The sequence below is a fragment of the Leptonotus elevatus genome, chromosome 4 (assembly GCF_054856555.1).
Source record: "Leptonotus elevatus isolate MCC_2025b chromosome 4, RoL_Lele_1.0, whole genome shotgun sequence".
Classification (NCBI taxonomy): Eukaryota; Metazoa; Chordata; class Actinopteri; order Syngnathiformes; family Syngnathidae; genus Leptonotus; species Leptonotus elevatus.
This window is the reverse complement of record NC_141242.1, coordinates 20,156,091-20,168,294: the sequence shown is the minus strand read 5'-3', so window position 1 is coordinate 20,168,294 and position 12,204 is coordinate 20,156,091. Positions and strand designations below refer to the sequence as shown.

At 40.6% G+C, this 12,204-nt stretch overlaps 1 protein-coding gene and 1 non-coding gene across 3 annotated transcripts; both read right to left on the bottom strand.

The window, feature by feature from the left end:
• Nucleotides 1–184: 184 nt before the first annotated feature.
• Nucleotides 185–11,074, bottom strand: fbxo31 (F-box protein 31). 2 transcript variants are annotated; one of them, XM_086073469.1, is made up of 10 exons: nucleotides 10,566–11,074; nucleotides 8,380–8,451; nucleotides 7,015–7,101; nucleotides 6,580–6,656; nucleotides 6,328–6,495; nucleotides 6,054–6,128; nucleotides 5,818–5,927; nucleotides 4,987–5,140; nucleotides 3,136–3,497; nucleotides 185–1,534 (listed from the first exon to the last, which is right to left on the bottom strand). In XM_086073469.1, the coding sequence occupies exons 1-10, from the start codon at nucleotides 10,948–10,950 to the stop codon at nucleotides 1,312–1,314; spliced, it is 1,713 nt and encodes a 570-aa protein (XP_085929595.1). In that variant the 5' UTR covers nucleotides 10,951–11,074; the 3' UTR covers nucleotides 185–1,311. The 2 variants fall into 2 exon arrangements, with proteins under 2 accessions (XP_085929595.1, XP_085929594.1); XM_086073468.1 differs by lacking the exon at nucleotides 7,015–7,101 and having other exon boundaries at nucleotides 10,566–11,072.
• A 758-nt stretch (nucleotides 11,075–11,832) lies between these two features.
• trnar-acg (transfer RNA arginine (anticodon ACG)) lies at nucleotides 11,833–11,905 on the bottom strand. Its single transcript has one exon. It is a non-coding gene; the product is annotated as a tRNA-Arg (tRNA).
• Nucleotides 11,906–12,204: the final 299 nt, after the last annotated feature.

The following is a 12,204-nucleotide window of genomic DNA, read 5'->3' as shown; positions in this document are numbered from 1 at the left end:
TGTGCAGTTTGATCCACAATATTCATGGCACTTGTGATAAAAATCTATTGTAGAAGCACATTGATTACCATCTACTACTCAGTTCAATTGGTACACCTTAATTGTCAGCAAATACTCCAAATGAGCCCTAAAGGTGAGTACAAAGCAATGCAAAGATAAAATCAACTGAACAGCCAGATGCAAATAACTTGCAGATAGGAAAATTTATTGAACCATATTTTGGTTCAGATGAACAAGACAAAAGCTCTTTTTTATTTTTTCTGCAAATGTTAGTATAGCTGCAGTCTACTACAAATATGCTGCCCAGAGTGCTCTTTCTTTGGGTATGAGTTACTATACTGCCCAGAAAATTGCACTTGTAGTAGAAAAGCTACTGGGCAACCCCTTCAAGCCATAACAAGACATACATATAATATACGTACACATAGGTGGCATAGGATGAGATGATGTTAGAGTTCTGTAATGTCCAGCTAGACGTGAAAAAAAAGTTGTGGACGGGGTAAAAGGCAAACATTTAAAGAGCAAACGTGATACACGCATAACATGTTGCAATGTTGTATCTCGCAAAAAAAAAAAAAAAGTACCAGTAATAACCTGATACATTGAATGAATCCAGTGTACAGTGAAAATATTATCACTAAAGCTCAAAGAGCAAGATAAATAAATAAATAAACCAGGGCTACGCTCTTTGATAAGAGCAATTATTTTGCCAACTGTAGCAAAAACGCCCTGTTCTTCCTATTGAGCTAGCTTTCAGACTGATTTACTTTAATTATGACAAGATACAGGCCCGAGTAGTGTCCTGTAATTCACAATTTTATGACAAATAGTACCTGAGGAGCTGTTCTATTGAAAATCATGTCATGTATAAAGTAAACTGAAAGGCATACTTCTTCCTAAAATTAATTTGCTGCAAAGCCAAATGCGAATAAAATGCAGCATGTTATTGAACGTAATGGGCATTGAATGGAAATGCCTTTCACACCATTACCTTCTCAAACACGACTAAGTACAGACATGGTTGTAGAATCAGAGGCACATAAAGTTTGATCCATAATAAGTGGTATGCAATATCGTATCTTGTTTCACCTGGGGGAAATAAATAAACACAGTTGTCACCCAAGACGGATCAATGTGGTAAAATTGCCCTTATTAGACGGTAAAATGAAATGTTTGAGAAACATAAAAGGTAATGCCACTTTCTAATGTGTACCGCTGTGGGGATGAGAGCGAGGTATAATGTACTGTATATATTTATTATTATTCTTTTGACGTATTGTATTGCCAGGAAGTCACTTAAAGTTTGGGGCCTCATGATGTCCAAGACTGCATGTTGCGCAGCATGGCCTCGAATTGCTCCAAGTTTGGGGCATGTGCATGGGCCAGGGGGTCCGTCAGGCGAATGTAGAGACTGAAAGACTTCAACTCCAGCCAGATGAAGCCAAAACGATCCTGATCGAATAGCACAAATAGCCCTGGGGTGCGCTCTGGACTTGTGAAGCCATGCCCGGCGATGAGACCTGTCCCATAGAAGCTGCGGTGGATGCACACAAATATGGAGGATTATTTTTCTAATTCTGTTCACAAATTTGAATACATCCATCCATCCATTTTCTTAACATCATTAAGGTCATGTGTGAGCTAGAGCCTATCCCAGCTCCTTTTGGCACCCTATTGGAGTGTTTATTGGTGCAAGGTAATCATTCAAGAAAATTTCTGCTGTATGACTGGCAAGTGGCAATATGTGGATAGGTTTATTGTACTTTCACAGAGGATAAGAATTGCTCAAAGGCCATCTCAAATGTCTCATTTACTTAACCGACACCAGGCTTTACCAATTCCGGTCCTCGAGGTCCGTAGTCCTGCAGCTTTTAGATGTTTCCGCCAACTAGTACACCTGATTCACATAATCAGCTCATCAGCGTGCCTGAAAACAATCCTGATCTTTAGTATCAGGTGTGTTGCTAGGCGGAAACATCTCAAACCTGCAGGACTCCGGACCTCGAGGACCGGAATTGGTGAACCCTGTCCTAGACAATGAGATGTGTGATACAAACTGAGACCAAGACCCTGGGGGCCTCCTGTGCGATGCCAGGTGGGGTACGTGTGACTCCGGGGAATATGTGTTTTTTTTGCAGTACAAGAATAAAGTGTAATTGCACATTACTACAGTAGGTGGCAGTGGCCCTCTCATTGTCAAAAGCTGCACAAGGAGTATTAGCTTCTCTGCACAGGTGTTGCAACAATTTTATACACAAATGATGCTATATAAATATAGTCAATACTGACACAATATTTGTATATTGTATATATTGTAATCTCGCTGATCTGGAGGTGGATATTTCGTGTGTGCGCTGTCCGCAAACAGCGACGATAATGTTTTCCTCCCTTTTTAAACTCCTCGTTATTGCTATGTTTATGCAAGCATTCGATTGGTGCTCAGTTCATTTATTTTACATCCAGCACGTTATTAGACAGCTAAGGGGTCCTTCGGTGCGCCATTTTACACCAGGCTGCTTAGTGAACAGCTAAATCAGAAGTGTCCACTGTGCATTTGTTCAAACTTTTTCATATGAGGATTTGCGTTTAGTCTTAAAAAAAAAAAAAGTACAAATAATTTATTTGTGTTTTGCATATCTAGAAAATGCAATGTATATAAACCAATTTATTTGTAAGTCTCACCTCTTTTTTTCTGACACCATCCCTTACTTTGACCATCTCCCCAAATTTTTTTAAAATTGTGTCAAACTGAAAAATGGATGGCGGGCCGTAAATGAGTATTGAGTCCGTTGGTCATGCGCGGCAGTATTCTTGGCAGTTACGACCGTGTGTACATACTATATGTGGCGACATAGTGAGGAAAAGAATAGTAACGGAAAATAGTTATGACAAAATGTCATTTAGCATGACGGTGGTTAAAATAACGTTGACGGGCTGACGATTGACGGACTCCGCCCATGTAATTTACTGCCGGCCCTAAAATAGCGGCTGTAATTTAGCAATGACTGGTTAAAATAATGTTGCCAGATTGATGTTTGGCTCAGAGCCGAATGACAGACACTCAAAATTCATTGACGCACCCACCTCTGCTTAATAACACATATAACAGTTATAATATATTTCAGATGTTCTTACCATTTTCTGCAAGAGCGTGGGTACACTTCATTGCGAGCCATGACTCCTAGGGGCAGGACGAAGGGTTGGCTATCAGAAGAACCAGGCTGTGAACTTGGACCTGGCTTGCAGCAATCGGAACCGACGCTATGATCGACCGCAGCCACTTTTGCTGCGGCAGCATCCGCACAGGCACCTCCTGCAGGGACTCTCACTGTGGCAGGGGTGCTTTCCCTCTCTTGCCTCTGTACTTGCACATGTACCCCCAATACAAGGCGTGACAGCTCCTCTATATTGCGCTGATGTTCCAAGTCTGGAAGGATGAGTGGCTGACTCAGGTCAATGTCCAAAGTCAGTTGTCCAGCAGGAACGTTGGGGTCTCCCTGCACACATTGTACAAAATACAGTCAACTTTGGAGCCCCTCTTGACATCTCAGCTGGTAAAAATACCACGGTATGAAGTTGATAACTCCTCATTATTGTGTATTGGAGTCACATAAAATATTCAATTAGGTTGGGGCTTTATCGATAAGATTAGATTTCTTGTGTTTAAGACACCAGTGTGAATTCTTAAGGCTTTCTTCACACCTGTGGACCAAAAAACACAGTCTGCACATTTGAATCCTTTAGAGTTCACTTTGGCATTTGTATCATTTCATTTCATCAAATTGCGCTACAAAAACCCTCTATAATGTAATGTCACAACTTTATTAGATCAGGGAAGAAAAAATATATAACCAAACCTGTAGACAGTGGACCAGGATCAACTGTATCATGCAAGATGCACCATGTGTCATTTTCTGCTGGACTATGGAATTTTTTTTAGCTATCCAAACTGCTTAGCATTGCATAGACTGGAACTGCATGAAATATGTGTTAGAAAAGAGAATTTCTCTTCTTGGGTTGACTACAGTACACTCTTAGAAGTAAAAGTGCTTGTTAGAACCTTTTTAGGTTCCCCGGCTTGTCCTCATAAGAATCCTTTTTTGGTTCCTGTTAGAACTATTTATGAAGGTTACACCTGGAATCCTTCCAAAGGGTTCTACCGAAAACATAACGGGTTATACCCAGAACCATCTGTGAAAGGTTCCACCCAGAACCCTGTATGAGAGGTTCAACAAAGTACCCTTTAAGGCAGGGGTAGGGAACCCTGGTCCTCGAGAGCCACTGCCTCGCCTGTTTTCCATGTCTCCCTCCTCCAACACACCTGACTCATATTATCAGCTCATCAGCAAGCTCTGTAGAAGCCTGATAACGATCCTGTTCCTGTGTTGGTGGAGGGAGACATGGAAGACAGCCAGGACAGTGGCTCTCGAGGACCAGGGTTCTTTAAGGGCTTCATCAACATTACATACCCTAGGGGTATGATTGTAAAATTTGAGTGCACTGTCTCGTGAGAGAAAGGCCTAATGCCCATAAAATCCAAAATACAAATAAATGTTTTGATATTTTCAGAGGTTGAAATTGACATGAGTAAATATGATATACGTTTTGGTGACGATTCATAGCATTTTTGTGTCATTAAGCGATGTTCAATTTTTGTACATTTTCAGTTATGCTCATCTTTCAAGCACAACTGTACATACTAATTCTCTCACATGAACACTCACGTTTTTTGTTTTTTTTTGTATCTTATGCAACGAGTTAATTTGCTTGCTCAGGATAAGGATGTGTTTGTGTGTAAACTGGCCTAGAGGGCATTTACTAATGATTGACAACAGAGGCGTCTGCTGGTGGGAAATCAACATGTGTGTAAAGAGTTAGAACAATCCGGTATTTTCTCTGTGTTCTAATATTATTCATAGTAAATAAATAAAGGCAAAAGGCCAAAGCCAGTTTGCTGATGGTTGAGATAGTAGAGGTGTGACTCACGGTGAGTTTGGTGGCCCTTGCCGAGGTCCCATGAAAGCTGAGCATGACAATCTCCAAACCGTGACTGCCATAGGTGCCTTTAAAGAGGCCTGGCCCAATCAAGTCAGAGGGCATTGGAGGAGGTAAGTAGATCCGCCGGTATGTCAGGCAGTTGCTGACAAGAGAAAACAACAGAGATTGTTGATTGACTATGAAATGATCCAAGCCTATAGATAATTCACTTCTTCTTAGACTTTAATCAGGTCATGTCCATGCCAAGAACCACACATGCATATTATGAACAGTATCTTAACAGTAACATAATGACATCCATGACATGTCTGTCACGAGGTTTATTATCGTGGTTGCAGTGGTATTGATGTGTACTTGCAATCATACTGAGAGCTGCAAGCAGTCATCATCTTGTGGCTGGTCCATGTATGGTTATAATTTGAAATGGTGGTGCTCCGTGCAATTATTTGATAGTCAGGGCATAATCGGTGCAACATATTTGAAAGCCCCTTCAGTATGATGAAGTGCAGTTCCAGATCAGTGCAAACTATAAACACAATATTGCACATGTTGTAGGAGTGATACATCTCTGACAGTGTCAATCCAAACTGAAAAGTATTACTTTGAAAAGGCAGAACATTTGATACAACTAAATTACATTATAACCTCTTTCATAGTGACAATCAAAATTAAGCCGTAGCATACTTGCTTTCTATGATCTAAAGCAGAATTTTCAGTGATTTTAAAATATAATGCTTAGCAATATTAGAATTTCAAATCCAAAAGTCATGAGTCAGGAAGAGTCTGATGTAAAAACCTGTACATGCAAATGTTGCATACTCGTATTGGCTGGTGTAAATGAACTTCATCAGGATGAGCTCCTGCATATGCTCATGGAAGATTTCTTCTAGTGTCCGACCCCATTCTTCCTCCAGCCATGTCCTGAACTCCTACACAAACACACAGACCATCTGAATACTCAAGCAAGTGTTTGAAGTTGAAGAAAATACAACTTTTATCAAGAGAAATGATCATCCCAAATCAGAGCAAGTAGAGTAACTTTCGATTTGACCCACTTCCTGTCTGCCTCCTGGCATGCGGTGATGATCCGTCTGGTTACATTTTGTTGAAAATTCATCCTTCCTGACAATCTAAAGATTACAACATAGAAAATTAATGAATTTTCACACCTTGAGGAATAAATGTTTCATTTCTAAGGTCTCTCTCTTTCTCTCTCTCTCCCCTCTCCCTCTCTACCCACCCTCTCTCTCTCTGTCACCCCCCCTCTCTCTCTGTCCCCCCTCTTTCTCTCTCCCTCTCTCTCTGCCCCCCCCTCTCCCTCTCTCTCACCTGGATGTCTCCTTTGTGGGGACCCTTGTGCCCATACATACACTCCACAGTGGCCTTTTTGCTCTCTTCCATGTGGATACGAAAGAGAGGCCGTCTTCTCATGGGATCCTCCACACGAGGGTCATGTGGTGGCAAATACATCCAGCCGATGATAAATGACCCATCAACCTTGGAAAAATTTACTTGTCAAACATCTGCAGCTAAATATTGTAGTTCATAAAGATTTCCATTTCATACAGTATTTCGGCTTACCGCAACATTAAGTAACCCCCCATAAGGGCCGATGTCAGGCTGCCATAATCCCAAAATGTGTCTGTACGGATGAAGCACTGCAACACAAGAACACAAAGCACCGTAATCAACACATCCCAATAGTGCTGTGCACACGCTTTCCACAAGGGCAGACTGCATGTGTTTTTTTCCCCTATCTCAATTAGTAAAGAGTTCAATTTGTTAGAAACCTCACAGGAATATGTGAGGGGATTGCGTTTCCTTCTGCCAGCTTGCTACACAAAACACTACAGAGAGTATGCATCTCATGTCTCTATTTCTGGCCACTAAAAGCATTTGCACGTCACACAGAGAGCAAAACACTTTCAATCACAATTACACTAACAGTAGCCCCCCCACACACAAAAACACGCAGGCCCTCGTGCTGTAGCCATTAAATCAGGCCCATGCACATACAATGTGTGTACACGTCTTTATAGTCCATATGGTCGTAGTCCGGAAGGAGCTTCACAAAGAACCCAGACTTCACTCGTGGGTTAACACCTGAACAAGCACACAACACAGGCATGTAGACTGAAGGTCCAAGAGCTAATTAGATCTGTAACAAAACAGAAAAATATGCAGCATCTAATATGTACAGATTCGTTTTCTTCTTCCTTTTGCCTTCCGTTTTTGGATTTGCTTTTGTTTTTCATTTTTCATAAAAGTTTTCATACATTTTTAGACTTTTCTAACTTCCTGTCAAATTTCTGACATCTTTGGCACTTTTGTGGACATTTTATGGTAATTTTGTGGATTTCCTCTTTTGTTTTGGGACATTTTATGGTTACTTTTTGAACATTTTCTTTCCTGCCTTCTCTCAAATAAATTTTCCGACTTTTTTTTGTGGCAATTCTGTTTACATTTTATGGTAATTTTTTTTTATTTCTTCTTTCGTGTTTTGTTCTATGTTTTCTTTTCTGCCTTTAAAAAAAATAAATATTCTGACTTTCTTGGGGCAATTTTATGTACGGTACATTTTATGGTAATTTTTGGGGGGGACATTTTTATAGTTACTTTTTGAACATTTAATTTTATGTGTTTTATTTAATAAATGTTCTGACTTTTTTGACAATTCCAAAAACGTTTATTCCTTTTTGGACATTTTAGGTAATTTTTTACTTTTTCATCCATCTTTTGTCTCTCTTTTTCTAACAGATTAAAATTTTGGACTGACATTTTTTTTAATAGTTAATCATTCGTTTTTTTAAATCAAAAATAATTAATTCATTAAATTCATATTTGTATCTAAAAAAAAAATAAAAACCGGTTTGTAAGAAAAATATTAATTTGTGCTAATTGTTTTAGAGCTCCAAAGGGAGCCACGGGAAAGGGACTAAAGAGCCACATATGGCTACAGAGCCGCAGGTTGCAAAACCCTGCACTATACAAATAAAGCTCCAAAGTTAAATAAATAAGAAAATTATGGCACTTTTCAATTCATTAAATTAATATTTGTATCAAAAAAAAAAACGGTTTGTAAGAAAAATATTAATTTGTGCTAATTGTTTTAGAGCTCCAAAGGGAGCCACGGGAAAGGGACTCAAGAGCCACATATGGCTGCAGAGCCGCAGGTTGCAGAACCCTGCACTATACAAATAAAGCTCCAAAGTTAAATAAATAAGAAAATTATGGCACTTTTCAATAATTTTTCTCCAACCAGAAACGCTTTGTGCTGGTTAGGGGGTACTTGGCTGAAAAATATTTCACAGCGGGTACATCACTGGAAAAAGGTTGAGAACCACTGCCCTAGACATTTCACTATAAACTAATCTCACTCACGTTTCACATAGAGGTCTCGACTAGAAACTCCGCCCCCTTCCATCTTTCTCAGATCCTCCTTAATGTGGAACTCTGCAGAGAAAAAAGATACATTACGAAAAATATAACCACATTGGGTTATATTAAGCACTGCGGGATTTTGTAGGCTACATTTTGGCAGCTGTATTCAAAGCAGCAGCTTAATCAAGTGAGATAGAAGAGAGACATTTTAATGGCAGCAACACCACCACTAGGAGACGTGACCCAAATAGACAGTGTTGACACACTGGGGGATTTCAGCAGTTTCTGAAGTCTTGCAATCACAAATGCATAACATGCTACAATGTATTCAAACTGGTTAATTTTACACAGTGAGAACAAAAGAGATGGAACATGTCTCACAATTTATTGTCTTACATTCCCCTTCATTTTGAATCTTGACATGACCAAGAAATGTTAGCCTATTTTATGTATACAACTGTGTGGAAGGTCAGTTTGGAGAAGGTTTCTTCTGCTCCAGCTGTGTACAAAAAAATGTCTATAAAGACATACTTGGATGAGTGTGGAAGAACGATCAAACACCTTTGGGAGGAACCAAAACAGAGCTGGTGAGTCATTAGGTCAACTCTATTTCAAACTTCTCTGCTGACTGTAAGCTGCTCTTGCAGAAACTCAGTATTTGCTTTAAATTTCAGTTTCGACAAGTGTAATAGTGTCTTAATACTTTTGGTTATTTCATGTATTTTGGTACAGTAAGAAGGTTTTCGCTGCATCTGAACTAGATCTCCAGAATAGATATTGGAGTGTGTTAAGAGTCTTTCAGCAAGACATTCCTATTCTAATTCTGAATCACGAGATGGCTACTCAACGACTGGTTACAATTTTCGTGGTACAATGTGTGCAAACACACACTTACATTTGATTAAGTCAAGTATTGCTGTCTTTTTAACAGTGTCAAACTTTAATTTGGATACGTTTCAACAGTGTACAGTAAAGTACTGGCACACACTCCTGTAGTGAATAGGAACATGATTTCATTAAAAATATACAAGGGCTGTAACTATATTTTTAATCTAAGCCGGTGATTCCCAACCGCTGTGCTGTACTCGGAATGTGCTATCCAATTTCTCTTAATGGACTATATGCACACAGCAATTCCCACTCGCTGTAAGGTGGCATGTTAACTGCCGGTCTGTATTAAACGCATAGCGGCAACATGTTAATGCATTAAACTCAAAACCCAGTTGACAGCTGGCTATGCTAAGCAGTGTTGGCTTTAGGAGCTATTTTCTCATCGTTGAATATAACTTTTTAATACCATTCCCACCTTGAAAAGTCCTGACACTGAACTATTGAATTTACTGCGCGTAGTACACAACCCAGAGCTATTACACATTTAAGATGTACAAGTTATTTTTCAATCAGCTGCCATCCATGTTACTTGTAACATACTGACAGTGGAAACTGTTATGCCGAGTCTCCTTTCCAAAGCAAATGCTTAGAGTTGCCCTGTCCCAAAAATATTATTTACAACATATAATACATCTTTGTTAATCTACCCATGTCAGTGACAGGCACAACAATTACATGCATAGCCCCGTCAGAAATCTATCTAGCCTTTAGTTAAGCCTGCTACATGTAGCCTGCAAAAGGTCCAATTAACCTGAGTATTATCCACCTGTTGTCATTCATACCGCAGAAAAACCGCCTTTTGCTCCACTAAACAGGGCTACATGTCTCACTGGGTACCTGTGATTACAATTTAAACGCGATCCACCATTCCAGACTACTTTTTGGGACATATTTGTTTGGTGATGTGCCGTAATATTTTTCTCATGCAAAATCTGTGCCTTGTCTCAATGCAAGATTGGGAAGCACTGACGCAAAAGCGGAGGACCCTTGCACAGACCTTCAGACAACTGCGGGATTGCTGATCTGAGGGCCTGTAAACAAAGTCTGCCATTCGCCTTTGCTTTGTTATGACAGCGGCGTGTCGGGGCTTCTCGTTTCCGATCAATAGGCAGGCCTCTAGCGGCCAATGGGGGAACCCAAACATGCCTGCAGGGTTCCTAATATTTACGCTGCAGCGGCTCATCGAATTAATTGCACGGAAGAATGTCACGTCGTGTGACGTCTACGCGATGTAGCAACAAGAGATTAGCAGCAGGCCGTTTAAATGATCTCAACGCCCGCTGCTGTCTTTATACCTTCCATGCACCGCCTTCTCCAGATGGTTTCTGTTTTGAGGATTTGTCTAAATTTCTTGCAGACGAGGGCGACGTTGGGTAACGCGGTCCCGGGAAGCAAGGAGAAGATCTCCACTAAAAGCTCCGGTGGTAGTTCCGACAAAGCCTGCGGGTGCGTGTGTCCCGTGCCGTCTAGTACGCCGCGGTACATCCGGCTCGGCCCTGCAGTGTTGACGCCGCTCGCCGGGCCCCCGCAGCCGGCGTCGCTTCGTCTCTGGCCCACGATCCGTTCTTCCTCCTCGTCGTCCATGTCCGAATCGCTCGCCTGGTCCTGCTGATTCTGCCGCGGACGCCTTCGGCAGCTCCGCGACTGACCCACTCCGCACAGCCTGGCACAAACAGCCATCCGTGGTCAGGAGACAGGCGACATTACATCACTCCCACTCGTGTTTCCGCTGCAGTGTGCATGATCTCCTCCTCTCGTGTGACTGAATGTGGGCCTCCGCTGGAGCGAGCAAGCAAGTGCAAGCAAGGAGCCGCCAATCACGTCAGACGTCAGCAGATTTGCTGTGTTCTGCTTTTTCAGGGTTAAAATAATAATAATACATATACCCAAGGTCTCTAGCGTTGTTATAACATTATGTTATATAATAATCATATCATATTGTAAATGTAATATTGGATCAACAGGATTTATAGTTGGGATTATTTTACTTCACGTCTGCCTGTTGCCAGGCAGAGTTCAATGGACTCAACTACCACTAAAAAACAAAAACAATAACAATTACTTGACTATCAAATAAACGTGTGTTTTTCTTTCACATTGTTGAACAGTGTGGAATTTACTCAAGCACATTAAAAGCTTTAAACAAATGTTTCACATACGGTCAAAATTGAAAGGCTAATTTTCTCTTCATATTTTTATATCCGACTCCAAAGGAGTCGGACCCTCCAGAATCAGGACAATTAAACTTTTGTTTTTTTAAAAGCAGTTCCAACTTACCATGTTTTCTCATTAATTTTCCAAAACCTTTAACATTTTCCATATAAAAGCTGTATGTATACACAGTATATGTGTGTGTGTGTGTGTGTGTGTGCGCGCTGCGCGCGCGTGTGTGTATAATATAGTGTTGTATGTATAATATAGTGTACCTTCACTTTCTGTACTCATTTTGAGATCATATGGAGACGTCTGCCTCGGGGTCGATTTTGGACTTGCAAAACTCGGATGTCCAAATGTCAATCGCTTGTGTTTAAAATAATGATTGTAGATAAAAATAAAAACGATCGAGCCAGCCAGGAGTCGAACCTAGAATCTTCTGATCCGTAGTCAGACGCGTTATCCATTGCGCCACTGGCCCGTTGCAAGAGCGGAGATATTTTATTTTTAAATCTATTATAGTGTTGTATCGACAATTTCAAATTAGCTAATGTCGCCACTATATTTTAGTTTGACGTGGTCAAGGTTAGCAAATTGGCTGAACGAAGTTTTTGAAACAAAACATGGCCGGAACAGGCCAAACAACAACAACACATTTTAACGTCATAGGGGTACGGTTTTATGGTCGTGATAACGGTATGATTGAATGGTGTTCAAATATGAAGATACTGAATAAGGTTTAAAAATGATGCGTTTGCAGGACACTGTACTCTTAAACAT

Excerpts from the sequence above, each read along its gene's own strand:
- fbxo31 (XM_086073469.1), bottom strand. The coding sequence starts at position 10,950 with ATGGCTGTTTGTGCCAGGCTGTGCGGAGTGGGTCAGTCGCGGAGCTGC. Across the intron at positions 6,129-6,327 it reads CCCACAAAGGAGACATCCAG|ATTGTCAGGAAGGATGAATT; the intron begins GTGAGAGAGAGG and ends TGTAATCTTTAG. Across the intron at positions 1,535-3,135 it reads CCACGCTCTTGCAGAAAATG|CTTCTATGGGACAGGTCTCA; the intron begins GTAAGAACATCT and ends CATCCACCGCAG.